We start from the raw sequence: 19,915 nt of genomic DNA on the forward strand, positions 1-19,915 counted from the left end.
TTGGTGCATCTTGAGCCGACTGTGCATAGATATTTGTTATAATTTATACTAATTTCTGGTGTAATTGATAGTAAATCTGCCGCTAAGTTTTGGAAAAGTGGCAAAAAGTTGCACACTAAAAAAAAGTGACTTTTTACCAGCTCAATTGTGACGCACCGTCCTTTGTAATATTAGTAAATCGCCCCCGGAGAGGTCCCTGTGCAAGAACAATATATGGGACCTTCACAGCCCAATATCTCATCATAGGGCACAATGCCACCTTCGTTGGAGGTAGAAGTGGCCCCTTACATCTCGGGCCCCTGTGTGGCTGCACCAATGTTATGTCCGCCCCTGATTATTGTGTGCAGAATTCTGGCACATTTTTCACCAACATGTAGAGGCAAAGACATCAGTGAATCAGTCCCAATGCCTCGTCCAAGCCCGGCTATTAATAAACGTGGCATAAAGCCGGGATGATGGGATTTCAGTGCAGGCGATTATTTGGGTTGGGGATTATGGAATGTGACGTGACTGGGCAATAGGTCAATTGCAACAGATGAGATGACGCAGAGGAGGGCTCTGACCTGTGAGGGTCAATACTATGGAAAGGGGAGGGATGGGGGTGGGTAACCTGAGCACCTATAGACGTGAAGGTGACGCTCAAGAGGGCAATCGTCACCGGAGCCCACAGTCTGGAGGGAGGGGGTGCAAGAAAAAGGATGGCAGGAGCTTAGTGCGCCCATTGACGGAAGACGATTACCAGGTAAGAGCTGTAGGGCTGTGTAGGATGGAGCTGATCGTCGAGATGCCTCCTGGGGAAGGCTACTCCGCAGCAGTCCTATGTAAAAGCAGCAATAATACATGTCACCATGGAACATACCAAATCATAAACTCAGCTCTGCTACCTTTCATTAAGGCCACGTTCACACTTTCAGTATTTGGTCAGTATTTTACATCAGTATTTGTACCCCAAAACCAGGTGAGGAACAATCAGAGTAAAGGTGTAATAGAAACAAATGCAGCAATTCTGTATTCATCACCCACTCCTGGTTTTGGCTTACAAATACTGATGTAAAATACTGACCAAATACTGAATGTGTGAACATGGCCTTATGCCTATAAGTATCCATAGTTTGCAGCACCTGTATGTTCCTTTCCTATACACCAGAAGGGAAAAGCCTGGCCGGACACTGAACAAGCAGGCGGCCTCTAGGAGATCTGAGCAAATACATTCTGCAAATTTGCTCAAAATTATATGTAGATTACTTATTAATTAAAATGAGAGAAAATCTGATAATCCGGTTTCTGAGTTTACAGGAGGTCTCCTAATCTGGAATATGTTTACAGTACAGAACAGGAAAAGAAGAAGGCAGAACCCTGAGCAGTGGGAATAATTGTGACAATTGTTATGTATTGTACATTGCCATGATTATCTGATAATCCAGAACATGTGATAATCCAGAATGTGTGATGATCTGGTATCTATTAGGTCCCAATGATGTTAAAGTAATTTTGCTGTATTTTTGGTGGACTTGTCGATGGTGCTTCTATGAGCAGCTGTAAGGGCTCAGTCACACGTCCGAGGATCATCAGTTAGTCTGAAAAACGGACGTGTGAATGAGCCCTAAAACCCACATTAGACAGACTATACCAGAAATGCATGGCATAGTATACACTGTATACAGTATACACACATGCAGCAGGGCTGAGTGTCATCTGTATATATTTTTTAACCCATTGAGTTCCGCGTTAGGACACATTCAGATGGGCTACATCTCGGCTTCCTATGATTTTTTTGCTGCGCACAATTTAATAACCATCCTATCGGACGTCACGTAAGTCAGCACAATGGAATGTCAACAAGGCGGCACCTCCCGCACCCCTGGCACGTAATAACTTATCCTATAATAACCTTTCCTTTATATTTCTATGTGCATATTAATTATTTGCCTATCAGATCATTTGCAGATAATCCATGTTACCATTTGCCAACTCGTGGCTCACGGGCTCTTACAAAACTACAACAGCCATCATGTACTGGGCCGATCTTCTGACCGATTTAGGCTCCAGGCTGAGGCTGCAACCTTCGCACCCCTAGGGCCTCATTCAGACAGTTGTGTTTATTCATGTATGCAAAAAAATGGTAGCAGTATCATCAGTGTTTAGGATCTAAGTGTCATCACTGTTTGGTCCGTGAGTCGGTTTTTCCCATTGGTGTTTCTCAAATATGGAAATATTAATAAATAAATGAAAAAGATTGTGAGCCCCAATGGGGACAGCGATGATAATGTATGTAAAGCGCTGCGGAATATGTTGGCGCTATATAAAAATAAAGATTATTATTATTATTATTATTATTATTAAAAAGCTTCTCCTATACTTTGCAGTATTAATCCCGGACAGCACACGGATTTTACACTGATGCCGTCCATGCGCTGTCCGTGTAATTTTCACCGCGGACCCATAGACTTGTATTGGCCATTTTCATCCATGTGGCAATAAAAAAAAATGACAAACCACCATGATTGATTGCGAAAAAATACATAATGGGTACGTGTAAATCACAGGCAGAAAACGTATGTGAAACGCGACGTCTGAATGAGGCCTTATGCTTACACAGATGTACAGTGCCCAACATGCCAGAGATACCAGCGGAAGGGGGGTGTGAATTGGGCAGCAGTTTTCTTGCAGGATCCACCAGGATCTGTTGACCTGTCAGTGGTGAACTTTAACTTCTGAGGGGTCGTTCTTCTGGCGTAATTATGTCATAGCCACAAAAATACATATTTAGGATGATTATACTGTGCGGGAGTCCGGGTAGCACAATGAGACCACTTACCCATCTCCTAATGAAACATGCACCTCAATAACTCTTTTATCCTGGTGTCATACTGCAGAGCAGCATTCACAATTCTGCAATTGTCAGTGCTGAAATCCCCCAGCATTCCTTGCACATTCAGTGTCTGCACCAAGCTTGATTTGCATTCTAGAAAGTCATCAACAATCACCTGCAGACTGCAGTCATCACTGCAATTTTGGAGCTGGATTAAGCTTCAGGAAGACATACTTGCTGATGGTTTCCAATAGCAAAAACACTTCCAGCAGCATCAAGGGATCTACTCATCTGATACAGAAGTCATCTGTCCACTTCTGGTTACTTTATTTAGGAAAGGTTAACTATGTGCAAACATGAATTTACAGAGATACATAAAGGTAGATAGAATTATTGCAATGATTACCCACCAGGGGGCAGTAGGCAGTTTTCTTGGCCAACTTCTTTGCCCTATTCATTATAGACAAATCCTGACATGGGACTGCAGGCGGCAGAGCTGGTGCCAGGAGATAAGATACTTGGCTCCAGGTCTTGTTGATGTGTGCAATCAGATTGTGTTGGGATATATTAGATTTCTCAGCTCCCATTTTATGTAACGTGTCCAGCAGTGCGCAGGTTAATAATATAAGTCATCACGCCCTATTCATGGGGCAGCAGATCCGGGTACATTATGTATGTGATACCTGCTGTGTATTTTCTCCAGTGCAGGCTGTAGGGCTCTGCTATGACTCCAGCTTCGCTGCATTGTCTAATGGAGTTTGCCGGAGTCTAAAATTCATCTGGGTTCAGGATTCTGACGGTTTTCCCCCATGCTTTATACTGCAGCTTTGCTTGTTCACATTTGCCATTGTGCATAGAGGCATTATCTGGAACACTGTCCTCACCTATTACAGTATTAATTACATGCAACTTACCCAGAGCTCCACAAGGGCTCCAGTATGATAATAAGATGACTCTTTTTTCCCCAAAAAACGATCACGTGACTGATCTACTCATATAGTTTACAGTTATTAACCTGTTCTCTGTAGGTGGCTGAAGAGGAGGTTGTTGTGAGCTGTTTACAGATCAGAGGTCAATGGGCGACTGACCAAAATATACAGCAACGGCCAAACACCAAACTACCAGGAAATTTCACCCACAAGTCGTATTATTCACAACTTATAATAGTGTAGGCGGGAATCCGCTCCAGATATGAAATATACAGATGTCAACATATTCCTGGCAGCTTTTGTCAGTATTATAGTAGTTATATTTCTGTACATAGGGGCAGTATTATAGTAGTTATATTCTTGTACGTAGGTGCAGTATTATAGTAGTTATATTCTTGTACATAGGGGGCAGTATTATAGTAGTTATATTCTTGTACATAGGGGGCAGTATTATAGTAGTTATATTCTTGTACATAGGAGCAGTATTATAGTAGCTATATTCTTGTACATAGGGGGCAGTATTATAGTAGCTATATTCTTGTACATAGAGGGCAGTATTATAGTAGTTATATTCTTGTACATAGGGGGCAGTATTATAGTAGTTATATTCTTGTACATAGGAGCAGTATTATAGTAGTTATATTCTTGTGTATAGGAGTAGTATTATAGTAGTTATATTCTTGTACATAGGGGGCAGTATTATAGTAGTTATATTCTTGTACATAGGGTGCAGTATTATAGTAGTTCTATTCTTGTACATAGCAGCAGTATTATAGTAGTTATATTCTTGTACATAGGAGCAGTATTATAGTAGCTATATTCTTGTACATAGGGGGCAGTATTATAGTAGTTATATTCTTGTACATAGAGGGCAGTATTATAGTAGTTATATTCTTGTACATAGGGGGCAGTATTATAGTAGTTATATTCTTGTACATAGGAGCAGTATTATAGTAGTTATATTCTTGTGCATAGGAGTAGTATTATAGTAGTTATATTCTTGTACATAGGGGGCAGTATTATAGTAGTTATATTCTTGTACATAGGGAGCAGTATTATAGTAGTTATATTCTTGTACATAGGGGGCAGTATTATAGTAGTTATATTCTTGTACATAGGGGCAGTATTATAGTAGTTATATTCTTGTACATAGGAGGCAGTATTATAGTAGTTATATTCTTGTACATAGGAGGCAGTATTATAGTAGTTATATTCTTGTACATAGGAGCAGTATTATAGTAGTTATATTCCTGTACATAGGAGCAGTATTATAGTAGCTATTTTCTTGTACATAAGAGCAGTATTATAGTAGTTATATTCTTGTACATAGGGGGCAGTATTATAGTAGTTATATTATTGTACATAGGGGGCAGTATTATAGTAGTTATGTTCTTGTACATAGGGTCAGTATTATAGTAGCTATATTCTTGTACATAGGAGCAGTATTATAGTAGTTATATTCTTGTACATAGGGACAGTATTACAGTAGTTATATTCTTGTATATAGGGGGCAGTATTATAGTAGTTATATTCTTGTACATAAGAGCAGTATTATAGTAGTTATATTCTTGTACATAGGGGCAGTATTATAGTAGTTATATTCTTGTACATAGGGGCAGTATTATAGTAGTTATATTCTTGAACATAGGAGCAGTATTATAGTAGTTATATTCTTGTACATAGGAGCAGTATTATAGTAGTTATACTCTTGTACATAGGAGCAGTATTATAGTAGTTATATTTGTTATGCTCGCACCCGGACTGACTGGCGTGAGCGTGATTAGTGATCCCACTGTACCATGAACCGAGGAGTGCCTGGAGGGGCGTAGCTAAGTATCAACCCGGTCCGACCAAGGTCGCACGGCGGCTCAGTCGACTCCGTGAACCAGGGAGGAACCGAGCAGAGGGACCAGGTGCTACTCCAGGTCAGACCCCGGTCACAGCTGTTGACCCACACCGGGGAATGCAGGAACAGGCAGGTTAGCTGGTATGCAGACAGGTGGGTACTGGCAGGCATGGCTAGTATGTAGGCAGGTGGGTACTGGCAGGCGCGGCTGGGATGCAGACAGGCCGGTGCTGACAGGCACGGCTGGAATGCAGACAGGCAGATACTGGCAGGTATGAACGCAGGCTGGATAGGGACCAGTACAGACTGGGATACAGGAACAGAGCCGCAGGTGCGGTGGACTAGCAGAGCAAAACCACAGGAGTGGTGAACAAGCAGAGCGGAGCAAAACCGTAGGTGCGGTGAACAAGCAGAGCGGAGCAAAACCACAGGTGCGGTGAACAAGCAGAGCAGAGCAAAACCGCAGGTGCGGTGAGCAAGCAGAGCGGAGCAAAACCGCAGGTGCGGTGAACAAGCAGAGCGGAGCAAAACCGCAGGTGCGGTAAACTAGCGAAGCAGAGTGGAACCGCCGGAGCGGTGAACAAGCACAGCAGAACAGAACCGCAGGTGCGGTAAACAAGCGGGACAGAGCGGAACCGCTGGAGCGGTGAACAAGCAGAGCAGAACAGAACCGCAGGTACGGTAAACAATCGGAGCAGAGCGGAACCGCCGGAGCGGTGAACAAGCAGAACAGAACCGCAGGTGCGGTAAACAAGCGGAGCAAAGTGGAACTGCCGGAGCGGTGAACAAGCAGAGCAGAACAGAGTAGTAGGTGAAGGCAGACAGGACAGGGCTCTGTTCACATGGAACAGACTGGAAAATACAGGAAGATGGTTAGAACACAGGAGGTAGATACGGAGGCAGGGAAAGGGGACAAGCAGAACCATATACACACAAGGTACTTACAATGAAGTAGCGAGTGGACACAAAACTCACAAACAGAAGTACAGAGACAACGATTTGGAGTTAGGTGCGGGTTCAGACACTGCAGGCAAAGGGAAGGTACGGACATAGAGAGAAACAAGTAACGGGCTAGGACACTGTTCAGACAGGAACTGAACTGGGAACAAGATACAGGTAGCGGCCCTGGGTACTCGGCCCCCAGGGTGGCAGAAACAGACTAGAAGTCACAGGTACAGGAAAAGGCCCTTGGTACTCAGCCCCCAGGGTGGCAGACAGACTAGAGTCAGGACAGGACCTTGCACCTCAGTTGCAAAAGACAAACTGAGTGAAAGTGTTGCTCAGGCCCCTCCTACTGGGTGGAGGGGGTTTAAGTATCCAGTGACTCACAGCAATAGGCTGGGGATGCATTAGGACTGTGCACACAGTAGCTATAAGAAACAAGCAGAAAGCCGCGCCGACGCCCTAAGCAATCAGAAAAGAGACATGGACAGAGCAGGTACTGGAGCAAAGAGTGCAGTATGGACTGACAGGTAAGATTGCGGTCTTGCATGGTGGGAGGTGGTGCACCATGCAAGCACGCCGCCAGGGATGTTAAAGTACCCCCCCTTTACGCCCCCTCTTTCTCCAGCCAGCCAGGATTTTCTGCAAAGAATTTGGAGGCCGATCCTTCTCCTCAAGAAGATTTCCTCTTCTGTCCACTAGAGGGAACAAAGCTGGTCTCATCATCTTGGGAACTAGGATGCTACCTTCCATCGGGCCATCCTCAGCAACAGATGAAGTGGGCGAGGTTCCAGGAACAGGACACAGGAAAGTCTCTCTCCACTTATTAATATTGGGTAGCACCCCAAAGGATTCACGGGACAACTGGAGATCCATCACCGGGTTGGAGGGGTGCAGAGACTTGGGGGAAACCACCGCCTTGAGGTTCACTTTACCAAGCTTACTGGATGAAGTGGACGAAGTACCAGGTACAGGGTGCAGAAAAGTCTCACTCCATTTGTTATCAGGTAGCACCCCGGGGGATTCAGGAGACAACTGGAAGTCCTCCGCCTGGTTGGAGGGGTGCAGAGACTCGGGAGTAACCACCGCCTTGACGTACACTTTGCCAAGCTTACTGAATGAAGTGGGCGAAGTACCAGGTACAGGGTGCAGAAAAGTCTCTCTCCATTTGTTATCAGATAGCACCCCGGAGGATTCAGGAGGCAACTGGAGGTCCTCCGCCTGGTTGGAGGGGTGCAGAGACTTGGAGGTAGCCACCGCCTTGATGGACTTATTGCCAGATTTGTTAGAGATGGAGGATCCTTGATTAGGGACCAACTTCAGTCTGGTTTCTGAGATGACATGTCTGCGAGGCGGGGCGGTGCCTAAAGCCAGATCATTGGTACAATCGTCGAGACTGTGTGGGAACAATGCCTCCGCTTCCCTTCCTTCGGAGACTTCAGCGCACAGCGAGTCAGCGACTAGCAGATCTGGTGAAGAAGAAGAAGAAACTGCTGACTGTCCTGAAGATATGGGGACTGGACACCTCTTGCACCTCAGCAGTCTCCCAGGAAACACCATGCAGGATCTCCAGGCCGGAGCGGGCACTAGATCTCTCGGCTCTGGACGACCTGTGGGTAAACCAGACAGCACCTGGAATGTGAACTTCTTCATGTGTAATGCTCCAATCTGGAGCTTAATTTGTACAGACATATTTTGACTGTTTCTGAGTAGGGCCGTCCTTCAGCTGACAATGCCCAAACCGGCTTCTGGAGTTGTCGGATGGGAATCAGACACCGACTCTTCAAGGCTTTAAGCCCGAAACTTCCGGTTAATCCAAGGCCTTCACTTGCCACGGAGACAGTCATGGTCATCTGTGGAGAGGAAACACTAACGCCAAGGGAAGCCTCTCCTACAGGCCTAATGTCTTGAGATTCTCCAACCTTTGCTGGACAAAGACCGTCTGGGGGTCCCAAACGACCGCAGCGGGACCGCAATCCGATTTTGTGACTGAGTTCTGGCTTCTGCTTTGCCTGACGAACATGGTCTTCCTTCATGGATTCTGTGCGGAAAGCTGCCTCTACAGGCTGGGGAACAGGAGGTCTTTGGGAGGACAGAACCTGGCGTGACGGTTTACCTCTACGCCTTGCACGTCTGGACTGCCTCTTGAGGTTGGGAAGAGAAGTATTCTGTGGAGCATTGTCATCCTGTGTGGATTCTGTGTGGGCAGCAGTCTCTTCAGGCTGGAGAACTGGTAGGCTACCTACACACAATACCCATCGGGGCTGCTCCAGGATACTGGGAAGGGAAGCTTTAGCTGAAGCCTCAGGGTTAGAGTCATTGAAGACCATTAGAAAGGCCACCAGGAAGGCCTGCAGGTCAAAGACGATAGGATCCCATGCTTACTATAGGGGAGTGACCCATTTCAAGGGATCACCCGCTAGGTAGGACATCATGAATGCTACTTTAACCCGATCGGTAGGAAAATAGTGAGCATAGAATTTGAAATGCAGCATGCATTGCTCCACAAATGAACGGCTTCATTTTGGATCCCCATAGTACCGTGGTGGATCCGCAGGAACGAGTGCTGATAGCTCCATTTGGGCTGGTGCGTAAATCGCCTGAACCTCAGCTTGAGAAAAAAATTTTTCTTAGTGCACGTATTCGCCAGACAAGGAGTCAAATGTCTCTGAGAGCGAAGGGCCGTGGGGCTCAACGGGAACCATGACCTGAGCAAACTGTTACGCTTGCGCCCGGACTGACTGGCGTGAGCGTGATTAGTGATCCCACTGTACCATGAACCGAGGAGTGCCTGGAGGGGCGTGACTAAGTATCAACCCGGTCCGACCAAGGTCGCACGGCGGCTCAGTCGACTCCGTGAACCAGGGAGGAACCGAGCAGAGGGACCAGGTGCTACTCCAGGTCAGACCCCGGTCACAGCTGTTGACCCACACCGGGGAATGCAGGAACAGGCAGGTTAGCTGGTATGCAGACAGGTGGGTACTGGCAGGCACGGCTGGTATGACGGCAGGTGGGTACTTAGCAGGCACGGCTGGTATGTAGGCAGGTGGGTACTGGCAGGCGCGGCTGGGATGCAGACAGGCGGGTGCTGACAGGCACGGCTGGAATGCAGACAGGCAGATACTGGCAGGTATGAACGCAGGCTGGATAGGGACCAGTACAGACTGGGATACAGGAACATAGCCGCAGGTGCGGTGGACAAGCAGAGCAAAACCGCAGAAGCGGTGAACAAGCAGAGCGGAGCAAAACCGCAGGTGCGGTGAGCAAGCAGAGCGGAGCAAAACCGCAGGTGCGGTGAACAAGCAGAGCGGAGCAAAACCGCAGGTGCGGTGAGCAAGCAGAGCAGAGCAAAACAGCAGGTGCGGTAAACAAGCAGAGCAGAACAGAACCACAGGTGCGGTAAACAAGCGGAGCAGAGCGGAACCGCTGGAGCGGTGAACAAGCAGAGCAGAACAGAGCAGAAGGTGAAGGCAGACAGGACAGGGCTCTGTTCACATGGAACAGACTGGAAAATACAGGAAGATGGTTAGAACACAGGAGGTAGATACGGAGGCAGGGAAAGGGGACAAGCAGAACCAGATACACACAAGGTACTTACAATGAAGTAGCGAGTGGACACAAAAGTCACAAACAGAAGTACAGAGACAACGAGTTGGAGTTAGGTGCGGGTTCAGACACTGCAGGCAAAGGGAAGGTACGGACATAGAGAGAAACAAGACACTGTTCAGACAGGAACTGAACTGGGAACAAGATACAGGAACGAGCCTGGGAACTCAGCCCCCAGGGTGGCGGAAACAGACTAGAAGTCAGAGATACAGGTAGCGGCCCTGGGTACTCGGCCCCCAGGGTGGCGGAAACAGACTAGAAGTCACAGGTACAGGAAAAGGCCCTGGGTACTCAGCCCCCAGGGTGGCAGACAGACTAGAGTCAGGACAGGACCTGGCACCTCAGTTGCAAAAGACATACTGAATGAAAGTGTTGCTCAGGCCCCTCCTACTGGGTGGAGGGGGTTTAAGTATCCAGAGACTCACAGCAATAGGCTGGGGATGCATTAGGACTGTGCACACAGTAGCTATAAGACACAAGCAGAAAGCCGCGCCAACGCCCTAAGCAATCAGACAAGAGACATGGACAGAGCAGGTACTGGAGCAAAGAGTGCAGCATGGACTGACAGGTAAGATTGCGGTCTTGCATGGTGGGAGGTGGTGCACCATGCAAGCACGCCGCCAGGGATGTTACAATATTCTTGTACATAGGAGCAGTATTATAGTAGTTATATTCTTGTACATAGAGAGCAGTATTATAGTAGTTATATTCTTGTACATAGGAGCAGTATTATAGTAGTTATATTCTTGTACATAGCAGCAGTATTATAGTAGTTATATTCTTGTACATAGGAGCAGTATTATAGTAGTAATATTCTTGTACATAGAGAGCAGTATTATAGTAGTTATATTCTTGTACATAGGAGCAGTATTATAGTAGTTATATTCTTGTACATAGGAGGCAGTATTATAGTAGTCATATTCTTGTATACAGGAGCAGTATTATAGTAGTTATATTCTTGTATATAGGGAGCAGTATTATAGTAGTTATATTCTTGTATATAGGAGCAGTATTATAGTAGTTATATTCTTGTACATAGGAGCAGTATTATAGTAGTTATATTCTTGTATATAGGGAGCAGTATTATAGTAGTTATATTCTTGTACATAGGAGCAGTATTATAGTAGTTATATTCTTGTACATAGGAGCAGTATTATAGTAGTTATATTCTTGTATATAGGGAGCAGTATTATAGTAGTTATATTCTTGTACATAGGAGCAGTATTATAGTAGTTATATTCTTGTACATAGGAGCAGTATTATAGTAGTTATATTCTTGTACATAGGAGCAGTATTATAGTAGTTATATTCTTGTACATAGGGGGCAGTATTATAGTAGTTATATTCTTGTATACAGGAGCAGTATTATAGTAGTTATATTCTTGTATATAGGGAGCAGTATTATAGTAGTTATATTCTTGTATATAGGAGCAGTATTATAGTAGTTATATTCTTGTACATAGGAGCAGTATTATAGTAGTTATATTCTTGTATATAGGGAGCAGTATTATAGTAGTTATATTCTTGTACATAGGAGCAGTATTATAGTAGTTATATTCTTGTACATAGGAGCAGTATTATAGTAGTTATATTCTTGTACATAGGAGCAGTATTATAGTAGTTATATTCTTGTACATAGGGAGCAGTATTATAGTAGTTATATTCTTGTACATAGGAGCAGTATTATAGTAGTTATATTCTTGTACATAGGAGCAGTATTATAGTAGTTATATTCTTGTACATAGGAGCAGTATTATAGTAGTTATATTCTTGTACATAGGGGGCAGTATTATAGTAGTTATATTCTTGTACATAGGAGCAGTATTATAGTAGTTATATTCTTGTACATAGGAGCAGTATTATAGTAGTTATATTCTTGTACATAGGGGGCAGTATTATAGTAGTTATATTCTTGTACATAGGAGCAGTATTATAGTAGTTATATTCTTGTACATAGGAGCAGTATTATAGTAGTTATATTCTTGTATATAGGGGTAGTATAATAGTAGTTATATTCTTGTACATTCTGGGCAGTATTATAGTAGTTATATTCATGTACATAGGAGCAGTATTATAGTAGTTATATTCTTGTACATAGGGGCAGTATTATAGTAGTTATATTCTTGTATATAGGGAGCAGTATTATAGTAGTTATATTCTTGTATATAGGAGCAGTATTATAGTAGTTATATTCTTGTACATAGGGGGCAGTATTATAGTAGTTATAGTCTTGTACATAGGAGCAGTATTATAGTAGTTATACTCTTGTACATAGGAGCAGTATTATAGTAGTTATATTCTTGTATATAGGAGCAGTATTATAGTAGATATATACTTGTACATAGCAGCAGTATTATAGTAGTTATACTCTTGTACATAGAGGGCAGTATTATAGTAGTTATATTCTTGTATATAGGGGTAGTATAATAGTAGTTATATTCCTGTACATTCTGGGCAGTATTATAGTAGTTATATTCATCTACATAGGGGCAGTATTATAGTATGTTTCATTTGTGTACATAGGAACAGTGTTACATTAGTTGTATTCTTGTGTATAAGAGGCAGTATTGTAGTAGTTATAGACAGTAAATAGTAGGTTTAATGATTACTTCGTGAGTGCACGTTTTTGCTTGATTCGTTTTCACAAATTAATATGTACAGATAGGCATCCATAATACAATGAAGTGAAAATAACATCAGCACAGTAAGGGAAAGAGCAAATTCCACTTGGATGGCACCTGGCTCCTCGTGTCCCCTTGGAAAGGAACTCTACGACCTTATAATGTGCTCCGTAGCATCCAACTAGGGTAAAGTGGAACCATTGTGCAGAAAGGATGTATCTGTTGATGCCTTCAAAAATATTTTAGATTTTTTTACTTAGTTTTTGAAAAAAAATCTAAAGAAAAAATTGTGCGTTTGCAATATTTAAAAGGCAAGGATGGTGTTTGTGTGTCTATGGGGTGTTTCTGGTGGTTTATAATACTTATGGTAGTGTCTGTAAGGGATCTGCTTATGATCAGAATAGTGCCACTCAACTTCTTAATAGCGCTAATATGTAATTTGTTTCTACTAAACTCCAGATCTCCTGCTCATAATATTCTGTCTGCCTGAAGTCACCACTAGAGGGAGCTTTGGAGCTGTCTGCAAACTGTTTATACATTGAGCTGAATAATAAAACCATATGAACTTCCTCTAGTGGCGGTGTAGCACCCCGAGGGCTCGGTTGCTACAGAGGTACTGCACCTCACCCAGAGGTGTGATATCTCACTCTCAGGTAAGGATGGAGTGTGGATGAGGACCCCGACACCTGCATGCATTACACCACATTTCTGGGGGGCAGGGCGACCGATATGCCCCTGAGATGGGCACGACAGTCCCTGTCCCTGGCTGGAGTGGGGGGAGGGAACACCGAGGAAGGGGGAACCCTGTAGTTCAGGAGCAGGGAGGAAGCAGTTCCTGGGTGCACTAAGAAGAAGGTATAAAAGGTGGGCACCATTTTAGTTGGGAGTTGAGTCTGAAGAGAGGTGACAGGGAGCAGGGGCTCTGCATGAGCTCTGCTCCAGAGGCGGGCCTAGCAACTGAGGCCCACGCCTGGAGGAAGGAGAAGGAAGGAAGCGGAGCGGAGGAGCTCCAGGAACAAGGAACGAAGGGACCCCAGGGGTGTGGACCGGCGAGACGCCACCGCACGCTCCGAATCTACCTGCGTAGAAGGGTCAGGCCAAAGGGGGAGACCGGTCCCCGAAACTAGTGGAGGCGGGGAACTACCCTCAGCTACAAACCGGAGGCTGTGACATTTTATGTGGTGCAGCCCTTCGCTACACCCGCTAGGAAGGCACCACATAGGGTCAGGGAAACTGGCGCCAAGGTTTACCAGAGAAGGCCCGAGGCAGCCGGACAGAAGCGAGGTCACTGGCGGGGTATGACTGGCCAGAAAAAGGACACACAAAGGGGGTCCTGTGAAATGCTCCAAAGTTATCTGGGAGTTGGCCGAGCCCCTCACCTGGTGAGCACAGTGCGACGTGGGAAGTTACAGCCGGCCGGAGTAAGGGTATGTGCACACGATGCAGAAATGCTCAGGATTTTTTCCTGAGCATTTCTGCATCTCCCTGGCAGGAAAAAACGCATGCGGATTGTACATGCGGTTTCCTGCCAGGGACATGCGGAAATTAAGCGTTCTTCACTTTCATTTCCGCATGCGGGTTGACAAGCGCTTCCCAAGCGATTTTAGCATCACTTGGAAAGTGCTTGTCAACTTCACACTATATAAATCCATGCAGCCGGCATGGATTTATATAGTGTGTGAATGTCAAAAAAATATATATATATATATACTTTACCCTCTGATGGCCCCCGGTGTCCTGCTTCGCTCGGTCCCGGCTACCGGCAGTGAAGACTTTAGGACCTGCCGACGTCAGCGTCACGTGACCCGTCACATGACTCTGACGTCAGCGAAGGTCCTTCTTCATTTAACCCCGAAGTGCAGGGAACCAAGCAGGAGCGCTGCGCGGGCCGTCAGAAGGTGAGTATATATATATATTTTTTTTATTTTATTCTTTTTTTTTAATGGTACCTGGGTCTGGATGAGAGTCCTCTCCTCCACACCCGGGTACCATCCGCACATTAGACTGCATGGAATGCGCATCAACATATACAGTGATGCGGATTCCATGCGGTCTAATGCAAGTCAATGGCGGCAAAAAAGCAGCGTTTCCGCAAAATTAATTGACATGCTGCAGATTTTTGAGCGCAGCGTTTACGCTGCGGAAAAATCCGCATCATGGGCACAGCACATGCGGATTTCAATTGGGGAACATTGCTGCCCTTCTACCATGCGTTTTTAATGCGTTTCCGCGGCGTTTACGCAACTGCAAAAACGCAGCGGAAACGCATCAAAAACGCATCGTGTGAACTCAGCCTAACGTGGAGTAACAAACTGTGAGTAAAGATCCTGGACTGCATTACAGAGATTCTGAGTCATTATTCCCGCGCACCATCACCCCCATCATCTGCACTCACTGCCCTGAGGCTATACTCCTCCCGTGGGGAGTTGTACTACACTCTGCTGCACCCACAACACCAGCCCCAGCTGTCTGCCCTGCAGCGGCGGTTCACTCTGACCGCAATCCACGGGTGGCGTAGTCGGACATTTAACTGCCACTGGTTTGACCGCCCTGGGCACGGACCGGGTCCCCGCCACGCAAGGACTACAACCCCCAGCATCCACAATGGGTCCGGTTCCGGGTATCCCCACACACACACGGCCCAGGGGGGCGCGTCAGCGGCTGCAAGGCACAGTCTTTTCATGTTGCTTTATGTCTGTACAGGGGATTGAGAGCTCTGTGTCAGAAAAGCTATAAAAAGATAAGAAATGAATCAGCACAAATATGGCACAGTTCGTTTCACTATGGCAGTTTCCCTATGACGGTAGCTGTAAGAGCTCTGTAGCCACCATAAATTAATTCACTGCTCCCATGGCAGGGTGCAACCTGATATTAAAGCCTCTCTGGTTCAGTGATTAAGAACGGAGAACTGCATCACAATCTCCTGGAGTCCTTGTCCCATAATCTGACCTTGTGTGAAGACTCATTGTGTCCCAAGCTTCACAATTAGAAAGGGGATAGTGGTGCTGTGCAATATTACATGTGTGAAGTGCTGCAAAAATGCAATTCTAGCAGGAGTTACCCTACCGATAAGCCATAAGCGGAGCATCAGCTGACATGTAATATTGCACAGCACCACTATCCCCTTTCTAATTTTGGAGCTTGGGACACAATGAGTCTTCACACAAGGTCAGATTATGGGACAAGGACTCCAAGAGATTGTGATGCAGTCGGCGCTCTTAATCACTGAGCCTCAGAGGCTTTGCTATCCCCTGCCATGGGAGCAGTAAATTGCATTTTTGCAGCAGTTCATGGGAGACATTGCCGGTGTCACCTTTATCACACTGAGCAGGATTGGTTGTCACCTGACGTGTGACATGGGTGGCGGGGACTGTTAGTCCTGGCACGGTCCCTGTATTTGCTGCTTGGCGTTTAACCTCGCTCTGTCTTTCTTCCAGGACTGAGCTGCTGTGGATATAAATGCCGGCACTAAGATTATTCCAATAATCGCCAGCTGCACAGAGTGACGGAGGCTGCAGGACGGGGACGGGCTGAGATACGGTGGCAGATGGCTGACTTCATCGCTGGAGCTCTGGGAGGTAATCGATAATATTATACGTGTGCATCGTTATATAGTGTCCATGTAATGCATCATTTATTATACCCGCGTGATGTTATGTGAGTAGTGCTTGTCCTCCTCAATGCTGCAATTTACAACCATAATACAATCACTAATATTCATAATTATTCTCCCTGTCGCTCGATGCCACCTGTGACTTTCCAGCTATTGTATAACTACAACTCCCAGCATGCCCTGGCAGACTCGAGCCCAGTCTCCAGCCTCCTGTATCCATATTATTACAATGAAATATTAGTTTTAGTTTCCAGTCTGGAGGAGACGAGTTATAACGTGACCTTCTTATGTCCGGCCAAACAGCTATTTACAGTTCATTATGGGGCTTGAGCGCATTACTCCAGCGATGGCGGCCATCCAGGACAGAGAAGCTGATTGTAATAATCTCCCTGATATCACAGAGCCCATTCATGGCCACAGACGAGGAACATCCCCGGGATTGTACAATGTATATCCTATAGTCGTGCGTGTGACCAATCAATAAACTAGATCTCAATGTCATGGTCATCTGTGTTTGTGTTACAGGAGCCTGTGGAGTTATGGTGGGATACCCCCTGGACACGGTGAAGGTGGGTAACATCTCCTCTTCATGTCTACTCCCCTTCTTCTATATTATTGTGTCTTTAAAGTAGATGGTTCAGAATTGCATGTATAACAATTCCCTTAGATTGATCTATTCCCCGATACATATGTCGCGCCCCCAGGGGCCTTACTGTTTGGGGACAGTATATATATATCATGGTGGCTGGCCCAGGGCGGACAGTGCACAAAAGGGGTGGCAATTACTACTAAAAGTTCAGAGAAATTTGTGACGCCACCTGTGGTGCCTGGTGAAGGTCACCAGCGCTGCAGCAGTCCTCTGAGGCAGGTGACAAGGCAGCTAAGGATGGTACAGCTCCCCACAGGTGGAGCAGGCCTCAGGGCAGTGTAGATAGATAGATGGTGGAATGGTGTGCTGGGTGTTGTAGTGCGGTGAGGATTGGTGATGCCGGTGAAGAAACAGACAGAGGCTGTTCGATGCAGTCGTCCAAGATTTTACTTACAGTTCTTAGGCAATTCACAAATGCACTTTGCAGGTGAAGGCCTCCCTCGTCGCGCTGCGTTTACCGGGCAGGGGTTCAGTCCTTTCTCAGCGAATTTAGGAATGCCTGGCGGAACCCCACTTTCATATGTACCTATCTTGACCTTTTCCACACTTGGTCCTTCTCACCGCTGCCCTACGCTGCCCACTCTCAATCCCGCTCAGGTATGCTTGTCCTTCCTGTACGTCGGATCCGGGACCAACCTGACCTCCTGGGGTTTTGAGCGTAGCAACCGATCCCTCCTGATCACGTGGCAGGAGCGGGGCGTACGGGTGCCGTCCTGCATGCGCCGTACCCCCCTGGGATCCTTTAAGTAGAATGGAGCCTGCTCCCCTCCAGGGCCTCTATCCTGGGCCCTACTTGTGGAGCAGAGCTCTGACTGAGCCTCTGCTCCCGGACTGTTCCTTTGAACAGCCCTCACTAGAACTGTCCACTGTACTGGACTGAACTGAACTCCCTAGACCTAATATGGCTTGCTATTATATACTTACTGTATATGTGCTCCGTGTATCTGTTTCCTCCACCCACACCCACTATTGGTTCCCCCTACCCCAGCCAGGGCCAGGGCTCAGCAGAAAACTACATTGTGTCTTGCCCCTCCTGCTGGCCTGGAGTAGTGTAGTGTTGGATGCAGGTGTTTGGGGTCCCGGGCAGTACTCCCTCCTTACCTGAGAGTGAGATACCACACCTCGGGGTGAGGTGCAGTATCTCTGTGGCGACTGAACCCTCAGGGGCGCCACACATACACCTGAAACAATTCAGGTGACAGTTATTGCAGAGGAAGAGAAATGCTATTTAATGTGGCTGATGTCTCTAGTGAGGGAAAAAGAATTAATCATATTCCGCTAATATAAAGAAAGCAGAGGCTGCTGTGATCTCCTGACCAACATCACACCCTCTCTCCATTCAAAAAATAAAAAAACAGGTGTAAGAAATAATGGTACCATGCTAGTGCATTAATCACATCTGATCCAGATGTTTTTCATCACTACATTTTGCCAATAAGGAGAAAGCAGAGGCTGCTGTGATCTCCTGACCGAAATCACTCACTTTCTAGATTCAAAAATAAATAAACAGGTGCCTAAAATAGTGTTAATGACGCACCCCTGGGCCTTCGTCGCGCGGCATCGCGCGCACGGGAGCTTACCCGGAGCCGGATCTGTTGAGGGTTGTAGTCTCGTGGCGGTGACCCGGTCCGTGCCCAGGGAGTCAAACTGAGCGGCGATGTATTAGCGGTAGATGTTGGACGACTACGCCACCCGTTGAATGCAGCGAAGGAGCTGCCGCTGCAGGGCAGACCACTGAGGCCGGTGGTAGGATTGTGCAGCGTGATAGTATCACCCCCAACGGGAGGGGTATGGCCTCAGGGCAGCCGACGTGGATGATGGGGGTAGCAGGAATCACTCAGAGACGATGCGGTGTAATTCAGGGTCTTTACTGGTGATAAAGATAGACCCTCCCGGAGTACTGGCTAGCGATCGGGGCCTGGTCAGTCCTTGAGCAGATGGGATCTCCCCTGGCCAGGCGGAGTTGTAGGCCTCCCAAACTGACTGTACTCTTCTGGCTACCTTGCTAGAGGCGGGTATAAGTAGCCCACGTCCCTGAGTGTACCGTGTGGTGCTCACCCGTATGGCCGGTGACTCGGGGCCTTCTAGTGGCGTCCGCTCCACGACGGCGGTGCTGGTCCCACGCGTGTGACCGTGCCTTCGGGTTTCTTGGCCAGAGGACCTGAAATCCCCTGCCGGGCGGTTTCTGCTGCTGGGTAAAGATTAGTCCCCACAGCCTCGGACTCCGGGTCCGGTGATAGCTTCTCAGTCAGGGCGAGCTCTGCAGCTGCCAGCCCCTGACTCCTTATAGCACTGCTCCCACAGAGCTCCTGATGTTCTTTTCCTAGATCTGCTTCTCTTCTCTGTCTCTACTTCTTCTCTACTCCCTAACCCTGCCTCAGCCCTAGGTTTATATAGGGGAAGTTCTTCCCCTCCCAGGACTGGGCAGGAGGTGTGGCATGCATAGGATCCCTGACCAAGAGACCTCCCACCTGCTCTCAGACATAACATTGCTGTTACTGTGGAAACCAGACCCCTGGGGTGCCACATTCCCCCCTAGAGAAATTTAGTACTCCGGGACTAAACATAACAAGGTATAAACAATAATAATACAATAAGAAAAACACAATAAGATGGTTACGGCGTGTCCGCAACCGGGTGCAGTTTTGAAGAAAAGCAAGGTGTCCATTTCACCAAAACAGGGAGACGTAACCAGGTAGGGGTCTGTCCTGCCCCGAGTCCTTAACAGTCTTTAGTCCATTCCTGGGTTACGCTCCAACCAATTGTACAAGGATTCCCGGTAAATCCACCAAGGACTCCTGAAAATAACTAGAAACACATAATTATTTACAAGTAACAGACAGGTGACCACAACTAAAACAATTTAAACACTTCAAATCCTCCAACGTGCGGGTAAC

General features: G+C 46.5%; 1 protein-coding gene across 3 annotated transcripts in view; it reads left to right on the forward strand.

Annotated features, from left to right (window-relative positions):
• Nucleotides 1–612: 612 nt before the first annotated feature.
• The window catches only part of SLC25A47 (solute carrier family 25 member 47), a 41,802-nt gene continuing 22,499 nt past the window's right edge, over nucleotides 613–19,915 (forward strand). Inside the window, exons 1-3 of one of the 3 annotated variants that reach the window (XM_073638439.1) lie at nucleotides 613–742; nucleotides 16,194–16,334; nucleotides 16,895–16,938. In XM_073638439.1, the coding sequence (XP_073494540.1) occupies nucleotides 16,304–16,334; nucleotides 16,895–16,938 (75 nt within the window). In that variant the 5' untranslated portion in view covers nucleotides 613–742; nucleotides 16,194–16,303. Of the gene's footprint in view, nucleotides 743–15,820; nucleotides 15,925–16,068; nucleotides 16,335–16,894; nucleotides 16,939–19,915 lie in introns of those variants that run through there. The other 2 variants (XM_073638440.1, XM_073638438.1) reach the window with 2 other exon arrangements.

Source organism: Phyllobates terribilis, unplaced genomic scaffold (assembly GCF_046119375.1).
Source record: "Phyllobates terribilis strain yellow unplaced genomic scaffold, ASM4611937v1 Scaffold_7__3_contigs__length_470593459, whole genome shotgun sequence".
In the NCBI taxonomy this organism is placed as follows: domain Eukaryota; kingdom Metazoa; phylum Chordata; class Amphibia; order Anura; family Dendrobatidae; genus Phyllobates; species Phyllobates terribilis.